The sequence below is a fragment of the Chenopodium album genome, chromosome 6, assembly GCF_948465745.1.
Source record: "Chenopodium album chromosome 6, dcCheAlbu1.1, whole genome shotgun sequence".
In the NCBI taxonomy this organism is placed as follows: Eukaryota; Viridiplantae; Streptophyta; class Magnoliopsida; order Caryophyllales; family Amaranthaceae; genus Chenopodium; species Chenopodium album.
Window position 1 is genome coordinate 72,605,285 of NC_137839.1, and position 9,057 is coordinate 72,614,341.

The following is a 9,057-nucleotide window of genomic DNA, read 5'->3' on the forward strand; positions in this document are numbered from 1 at the left end:
CGGGATGAGATTAGTGCAGACAACATGATTATCGTTTCATAAAATACATAGGAGATCCGGAAGATTTGGCTTCTAGCCATTACCAAGAACTATGCTTGTATTTAATCTGATCATTCTGAAATCCTGTTCTTTACACTAAAAACAGGGGATATTCCACATTTCTTTACTTGAAATGAAAGTCTAGATTCTATAAGTAGCCAAACTTCTTGGTCCATAATCACATTCAGTAACCACAGTTACGGCGAGAAAGCATCAAGCTTGCTACTCTGGTTTCAAGTTGGAAAATAGGATCAGGTGGCAATTCGCTTCCCTCTACATTGCTGCAAATCCATGCCTATAACAATGTAACAATCTGTATATACACAATAAGCTCCAAGCAGAGCATTGAATTACTGTCTGCTTTGTGTAACTTGTAAGAAATGATCCATACCAGAAACTATACATGAATCATAATTACATCACAATTGAAATCTTTGATAGAAATGCCTTAGCTATCAATTCAATTACAAGCAACAAATTTACAAGGCATTTTGACAAGATAGAACATCCCTCCTCTAGGTCATCAGTAAGCTTACATGGCTTAAAACAGTTAAAACAAGGGTAAATATGTATGCATTTCTTTTTCTTTTTTCCCCCTATTTTTTTAACAGCAAATTACAAAGCATCGACAAAAAAAATTCAACAGGAAATTGTCCTTACACTATGGGCGAACCAGAGTCAAGAAAGCATGTGATTATCTTGGTTGATAGGCATCCATATACGATTAAATGTGTCAACACATCACAAAGCTCACACTTCCCTAACTCTGGTTCGCCCATGTCAGGAAAATAAGCCATTGAATAGCCTCTTGTCAATGTCTTGCAATATCCTCCTAAGAAAGCTTCGGCATTTTTGTAGGATCCAAAGAGCCTTTAGTAGCTGTCATAACTTGCTGGGGAAAGTATCACAAGAAAGGTTTTGCATTGTGTTAAGATGACGTGAATTCCCCAACAGCTTCTTTTTCTCATTAATAAATTTTGCAAATTGAGAGCCCTTGCTTTGTTTTCCCTCATCTTTCCTGAGTAAGTCATCCGCACTATGCAAGGAGGGATCTGGATCAGGTGAAATGGATGGCATCATTGCCCACACTGAAGTAAGATCCTTGTTCGGTCTATCCAGTTGCTGAAGGACTGAGAGCTTCTGCATGTCTGTGGAAAGAAAGGCAGCTATTATTATTTATTAGAATGGACAGCGGAGAAAGGCTCAGTTATCAGCAATGTTTTTCTGTAGCACTTACGGCTCAATTATCTTGATTCAGAATTGCTGTGGTGTCAATTCAAATATTCAATTGCATGCAGATGATAGGGAAGGAATAGAGGGAGGGGAAGGGGGGGGGGGGGTTTCCTCTCCATTTCTAAAAGGCACACTTCTATACATCAACAAACTACAGCAAAAACCTGTCACTAGTGTATTATGCAGGGGAGCTGGGAAGAGCCTTTTAAGTAAACCATAGCAATAGAAAAAATGATGCCCAATGTTGAGATATACCACAAAATCTGAGAAGACTTGTTTGAGAAAACCATACATTTTTTCAGTGTGCATAAAGAGGACTTATGAGTGCTGGGTTAACACTACTGCCACTATAGAAGTCATATAATGAAGCATTGAAACTACTTTTAACCACAAGAGTGAAGGTTTCCATATTGAATGCCTTATCGACAACAGAATTGATTAGCCATCTATTCTACACTTCTACATGTGAGTATGTGACATGGTAAGGCACAATTACCTTTAGCGAATATAAAAACTGGTTCCAGAGCTGCAGATGGTATGCTAAAATTCATGTGTGGTATAACTGTTCCTCCTCCATGCTTAGCATTACTGTATGCAAATATTTAAGATCATCAGGGACACCATACCATAAAATCAAGCATTTGCCGCAAAAAATGCATTAACATGTGTTCGGACTTTATGTGAAGTCCAGGAAAATTGAACCCAACAGAGTTCAAAATACATAGAACTTTTTGGCAGCAGACAAATATTTCAGCACTTGTAAACAAATCTTCACCATTTATTTGGTGTAACAAAATCTCATGGTCACACATTTTTAATAGAACAGAGTAAGTATAGAGTATATAGCTGAATAGCTTCATAAAAGGAATAATTTTTACAGGAATTAGCAGGTCCAGGGTAAAAGAAAACAAGCAGGTTAAAAAGTGGAAGAAAAACATAAAAGGGAGCTGCCTTTTTATATAGTCGTTTTTTACTTCGCCAGAATCCATCTTTTTTTCTTTTTTTTCTTTTTTTTTTTTTTGGGAAAAAAAGGGGGGAGGGGGGGATTAAAGGCTTCACATCTTTTATATTTAATTTCGCCATCAATGCCTAGAACTTATGCCAGACAATAGTATTTAAGAAATTCCACCACTCTACAGCAGATACTCAACATTTGGCTTCTAATCATTAAAACAGAGCTTTCAGTAACAAGATTCATCTTTGAAATATCATGTGTGTCATACACGGAGTACCTTGTCACCAGGGCAATCAAGCGACCAGATGAATCAACTACAGCACCGCCACTACCACCAGGATGCACAGCAGCTGTGGTCTCCAGCATCACCGGGATCTCTCCAGCAGGACTTTTCCGCAAAGCGGACTGGTCGGGTACATGCTTTTTTGCCTTCACAACTTTAGCAACCACACCAGTTGTGATAGTTGGCAACAGGTCTGGAAAAAGAATTATGAAGCATGCATAAAATGAAAGTCTGAGCAGTACAGAAAAATAAGGAGGGAAGTGCATTATTTAAAAATGAAGACTACTTTACATGCAAGACAGAAAACAAATGAACTGTACCAAAGGGTGCAAGTCATAAATGAGATAATAAGCTATAGATTTTTTTTTTTTTTTTTTGAAAGATAATAAGCTATAGATTTGAAATCACGGTAACATTCTGTAATCGCTATAATAATGGTACAAAGGGCTTTAGAAACATAATAATAAACATCTTGGCCCCACTTCAATAAAATATATAAATAAGGTCATCAACCACAAGGCACTTCCAGATTAAATGATAAAAGCAAATTACGCATATAAACTCTACTAATATTAAACAAGAAATTACAAATTCACTATCCCAGGAATGAAATTGTTCACATAAAATGACAGGGCACTGAAGAAACCTGGAAAATCCTGGCACTCTTTGTCACAAGAGTGCAAGACTCACAACTTAGCTGTTCTAATAATTGTTGGTTATTTTAGTAGTAAAAAATTAGCTTCTATTGTTAGCTACTCGGTATCTATCTATTTGATTAAGCATAATATTTTGTTTGGTAAAACAAGTCACTAGGTAGTTGGTAGCACACATAATGATAAGAGAGAAACCTATAGAAAATGGAAATCATGGTTCAAACTTCAAACACATCATGCATTTGGAGCAAGATCAAGGATTCAGATTTTAAGGTACATCACAGTGCCGACAAAGAAACAGTATACATCCTTACCACATCGAGGCCCAAGCAATCCATGTCCAATAACAAAAGCCTTTGATCCTGGAGAAGGGCAAGTAAGATCCGCACAGATAGGGCTAAGCGGCTTTGGAACAGATTCAAGCTGAAGCAAGGAGATGTCTAAGGGCCCTTTAGAAATATATAGCACTTTAGCTTTACACCAAAGCCATGATTCCATTAGATCTACGCGGACACTTATTTCACTATGAACTTGGTGATTTGGATAAATTCCATGGCTATTACGCAGATAATTGAGAGGTTGGACAGAACTTGACTGGACAACTCCACTTGTCTGCTCCACTGCCTGCCTTAGGGGCATGGAGTCATCTAGCATAAAAAATTTATTTTTGATTCTTGTCTCATCAAGGCCACTCTGTATAGGAGTTCTGCCAAATCTCCATGGCTCAAGTAAGTGAGCGTTTGTGAGTATCAAGCCTTGCTCGTTAAGAAGAATGCCAGATGCCCACACTCCATTGTTCAAGGTAATAAGACAAACAGAAAACATTGCATGCTCCACTGTCAATGGTACAGAGCAATGGTTCACAGGCTGCTTCTCAATTAAATTAGGTGAAGCTCTACAATTTAGGCAATTCATTGCAGCTGTCCTTACGCCACAGAAGTCGCCAGCAAGTTGAGTTCTCTCTGACTTTTCAGGCATCAACTGAAATAGGCCATTGCAAGCACTTTCTATTGCTTTCCACGGAATTATAACCTGTTATCCAAAGGTGGCTCCTTAGCTCAAGCACTAGGAGAACTAAAAGTTAATTGACAGAGTCGAAATACCTGAATTTCAGCACCCCCAGCTTGTCGTAAAGGTCTGTTCAGTATACCAACCAGGCATCCATTCTGACCGAAGACTGGACCCCCTTCCATACCTAATATATAAATAGAAGTTGAGTTAGTACCTAAGAGCTATAAATGACTAAAGATAACCACCAAAGGAGAGGAACAAACCAGGAAGACACCGAATATCAGCCATCAACAATGACCTATCCTTTGACGTAGATGGATAGCACTCATAGCAGTTGGAAACTGAACCCACTGATATGCTGATCAATGCAGAAAATAAAGTATACAATTAGAAATCCAATACATAGTGAAAAATAAATACATGAAAGACAATGCGGTTGGGGGGGGGGGGGGGGGGGGTAGTGAAGGTGGACACAGAGCTTCTTTCTTGATAATATGCAGTTGTAGACTATTAGTTTCAAGAATCCAGAAGTGTTTCCCCACAATCCGTCATTCCTGTAAAATCTAATCTGTAGACCACCACTAGCTAATAATTGGTGAAGTAGAGCCAAGCAAATTTGAAGACATACAGAGACAAATGATTAATAAGAAATGCACAAAAGAGCTTAAGCTAAAGCACAAGTCTCCACTTTTCTGGCTGTATTAAGATTAAAGTGAATAGCAATGTCAATTGGACACAGGCATTAGTTACAGGCGTGTCTCAAAGTGTAACACGTGGAGGCTCTAGAAATGGGTGCTAGATTATGGCATTTCATGTGTTTTATACATCATTAACACACATAAATATTTGCGACTAATCTGTTTGCTAATTTGTAAATATAGATCTCAAGACTGTCTATAAGCATATGCCGTTCAACTTTCTATTCACTTTCCCTTTGTACACAATCTTTTTTCTAAGAGTAAGTGATTCAAGATTCGAAGATAGTTGAAAGGTCTAAGTGAAAGTTGAAGAATTGGGTACTCACATTAAAATGAAAATTCAAAATAACTTAGAAACAGCCTCTATGCTATGCCTAGCAGGAGGATGGCAAAAGCAACAAACGGCAGAAGATTTGTGGATAATGTATATCCTCTAAAGTCTATACTCTTCTTAGAATCTTAGATAGCAAAAATGACTAGGATAGAAACGCAACTCAAATTCAGACCATCAAAAATCAAAAAAGAAAGTGTCAAATTCTACCTATTAAAGAAATGCAATGGAGAGAGTATTCCAAAGGGAGATCCCATTGAGACTAGAAAATCTCCTCTCTTATTTGAATATGACATGGTGATCTCTGGCAGTTCCTAAAAAAAAAAAGGTAAACCACCTTGTCATCCCATGCAAATGTGATTTGAACATACAAAGCAACATTGAAGGCATTGTCGGACTTTGAGACTTCACCTTATCAAGTAATGAGGGTACTTGAAGAAAAACAATTCTAGAAGCAACCTGAGCCATCATATTCACATTTCTCAGTCTCTCAGTTGAAGATGTAATGCCATTCTTTTCCTGAAAAAAAAAAATTATGGTTCAGTACTAATCTAGACTCTAGAGAAAGGAAGAGGCCATTGATTCCAAGCAAATATCTAAACTTCAGAGTTTAGGGAATACTTCCAAGAGTTCCAACATAGTAGCAAAATAGCCAAAGAAAAGCATTTTCCTCATACTATAATAACATTGATAAAAAGTGATTAAGAGCAGTCATTACAGCTTAAAATCTTTCCCAAGACAGACCGGAATCAATTCTTGCACAACCAAAGAGATAAACAATTCTTACATTAAATAATATGTATCAACTTGAAGATGATGCATAAATTTAGGTATATTATCTAGGTTAGAAGTTTTAACACTAACTGAAGCAGAAAGTCTAGATACCAACCAACTGGCTCCTAGTAGGATAAGGTGAAGAAAGTTGAGTATGTTTCAGTATCATTAACATAATATCTGATAGTCTGTTTCTAAAAAGTACTTCTTCAACGTAACTGCATCGAGATGGAAAATACTATTAATTCCCACGAATAGCACTTATATTTTGCCATGTCATGTAGTAATGAGTTATCTCCAAAAAGAGTTTATTTTGTGGTTAATATCGATACAACATCAATAGATGGCGATAATTACTTATCAGTAATAAGTAATCTATTCAAACAGAATTGAAAGCTATAATCTGTAGGGATTCTAGGCAAAAAAATTCAGACAACAGAATTACACAATTAAAACTGCAACCATGTCTGTTTTTGCAAAATTGTTAGGCCTTGTTCTCTTCACTTTAAACTAATATGGAGTAATATTCTGTACAAATAATTAATGTTCAGTAAAAAAAAAAAAAAATTCCATTCAGTAAATATATGTTAAGTTCAGCAAGAATATGTAAAGTTCAATAAAAACAAGTTTTAATCAGTAACTTCAAAGAGAAAATATAATCGACAATTAATAAAAATAAGTTTCAATCAGTGAAGATAAATATAACCTTAGTATAAATAATTTAAGTTCAACGAAAATAATTTAATTTCAATATTAATAATTTTGTCCTCGCTTATGGGATTAAGGCTTTGATTGATTAATAATTTTATGTTCAGCGAAACTAATCTAAGTTCAATAGATAGTTGGTGAAGAGAAAGGGCCTTAATGAAAGGACAAATGAGTTCTATACCAGATTGACTTTCATAAAATATAATATACACCTTAAATACAAAATCAGAGAAAGTTAAAAGGCTCCATGTCATAATCAGCTAACGTAAAAACTGTCAACAACGTGATTATTAAGCCAACCTGAATTTGCATAGAACCTTTAAACTTTTGAGAGCTGTCCTTATGAGCTGCCAACGACCAGCCAATTTCCCAACCATGCTCCAATGATCCAGAAGAAGCTTCAATTAATGATTTAATAGCGGATGAAGCAGCAGGGACATCCACCTTCAGAGGTTCATGGCAGATCGTACTAAGAATTTACCATCAAAAAACCCTGAGAACTATTCAAGACAAGGAAGCTGACAATAAAAATAGCAAATAAAAAAACATAAGGCTCTCACCCTGATCTTATACACTGCTTGTGAAGGGAATTATGAGCTAAGAAACTGACAAGGAGCACATTACATGATTACATTTGGAACAAACATAGCTCTAATCAAGAATTGGTTGAATAAATACGGAGTAATAAAATTTCTAAAAAAATAAGCAACATATACTTCATCTAATAGCCTATCATAGTACTCCAATTATTTATGAGATTATCATGTCCACAAAATGGGATCTAAGTACAAAACAATACATCACAAATTCACAAGAAATAAGACATTTGCAATAGAACAATCCCACACATGCATAACATAACTTCAATAATCGGTATGAAACTAAATATTTCAAAAAACTACACAATCAAAATCACCAAATTCTTTGCTCAATAACCCATAAATCTACTCCATGTAATCATATAAATATTTCTACTCCATGTAATCATATAAATATAATTATATATTTCTATCTAGTATCATCATGGCCAGTTGGCCACAAAAAAGATCTAAATTCAAAGAAATATGCTGATAAGCAAGAAGAAAGTCACAATACAACAATTCTATTCATAAAAGCATGAACTCAAACACACATAAAATCAAAATCCTACCAGTTTTAAAACTTCGGCACCAAACCACTTTGGATTTTCATCCTTGTTCTCCATTCCTACATTCACCTAGACAAAAAATGCACACATTAATGAGGACAACTAATACAGTTATGCACTCAATCCATATCGCAATCATAAGTTATACTACCTCAACCATTACATCGATCCGAGCGCCGGGAATCAACTCAGGAGTACCCTAAATAACATCATTATAAGCAGTATAAGCATCAAAAAAAATAACATAGCAACAAAATTACAATATGGGCAATGAAATTAAACCTGGGTATTGATGAATTTGGAATTTTGTGACAGAAAAGGCTCAACAATTGATGCAACAGTAACAATTACAGCACCCTTATCATGAATTTCATTGCCAACAAGATTATGAGGCAACAATAACCCAGAAGCTGAAAGGGTTGTTTTCCCAGAACTGTATGACATGATAATCAACAAAAGTTTTAATTTTTGTAATGATAAAATTATGATTTCAAAAAACCTATAACAATCAACAATTTAACAAGAATTCTGAAGGTTAGAACTTACTGGTATTGATGAAATGCATGATTTCTCATCTTTAGACCTTTTGGATCCTATAAAAGGGAGAAATTCAGCACAAAAATTATCAAAAAATAAATAAATTCATAGAATTGATGAGAGAGAAAGGAGAGAGAGCTTACAGGGCCATTGATTCTAACCATAACAGAAAATTTCCGAGCAAATTCGACAATATCTGGGAGTTCCATGATTAAAATTACAGCTTATGAGTTTGGTATTGAAATTGTTGGAAGGTTTTTTTGATAAGGGATAAATCAGGAAAACTGTTTGATTTCTTCAGGTGATTAAATTAAAGCTTGTGCTTTTGTTTCCAGGAAAGTGCATATACGAGTACACCGTAAGGTCCGTAACAACTAACGAGTCAGTTGTTGGCTCACTTTGAGGTTGTTTCTTCTTGCTGTATCGAGAAGCTAATTGTGTAGCAGATAAGGGGTACGTCTTAAGAGAAGATTTACCTAACTTTGAGGTTGTTTTCTTAGTTTATTTCTTTAGATAAGGGGTACGTCTTAAGAGAAGATTTACCTAACTTTTGTATTTTTCTTTTTAAAAAAAAAAAAAAAAAACTAACGAGTCACCACTTTATATATTTGGGCATATTCGCCTATTCAGCTCTAACTTTTGAGTAAATTACTCCGTATTTCGTATTTTATTTTAGTGTAACACTTCG

The 9,057-nt window shown here is 35.5% G+C and overlaps 1 protein-coding gene across 2 annotated transcripts; it reads right to left on the reverse strand.

Moving 5' to 3' along the window:
- Positions 1 to 400: 400 nt before the first annotated feature.
- Positions 401 to 8,699, reverse strand: LOC145636256 (glyoxysomal processing protease, glyoxysomal-like). Of its 2 annotated transcripts, XM_081687766.1 has the most exons (14): positions 8,513 to 8,699; positions 8,379 to 8,425; positions 8,115 to 8,265; positions 7,984 to 8,031; positions 7,836 to 7,901; positions 6,986 to 7,129; positions 5,615 to 5,722; positions 5,414 to 5,517; positions 4,438 to 4,532; positions 4,267 to 4,358; positions 3,478 to 4,195; positions 2,505 to 2,703; positions 1,769 to 1,860; positions 401 to 1,187 (listed from the first exon to the last, which is right to left on the reverse strand). In XM_081687766.1, exons 1-14 carry the CDS (start codon positions 8,576 to 8,578, stop codon positions 922 to 924), a joined length of 2,196 nt encoding a protein of 731 aa, XP_081543892.1. In that variant the 5' UTR covers positions 8,579 to 8,699; the 3' UTR covers positions 401 to 921. The 2 variants fall into 2 exon arrangements, with proteins under 2 accessions (XP_081543892.1, XP_081543893.1); XM_081687767.1 differs by lacking the exons at positions 8,379 to 8,425; positions 8,513 to 8,699 and having other exon boundaries at positions 7,836 to 7,891; positions 8,115 to 8,183.
- Positions 8,700 to 9,057: the final 358 nt, after the last annotated feature.

Bases quoted from the DNA above. Each gene is read 5' to 3' on its own strand.
- LOC145636256 (XM_081687766.1), bottom strand. From the start codon at position 8,578: ATGGAACTCCCAGATATTGTCGAATTTGCTCGGAAATTTTCTGTTATG. The intron at 8,032-8,114 runs GTTTAATTTCAT...GATGTTATTTAG, and splicing joins CCAAATTCATCAATACCCAG to GGTACTCCTGAGTTGATTCC. The intron at 4,533-5,413 runs GTAGAATTTGAC...TGCATTGATCAG, and splicing joins CCATTGCATTTCTTTAATAG to CATATCAGTGGGTTCAGTTT.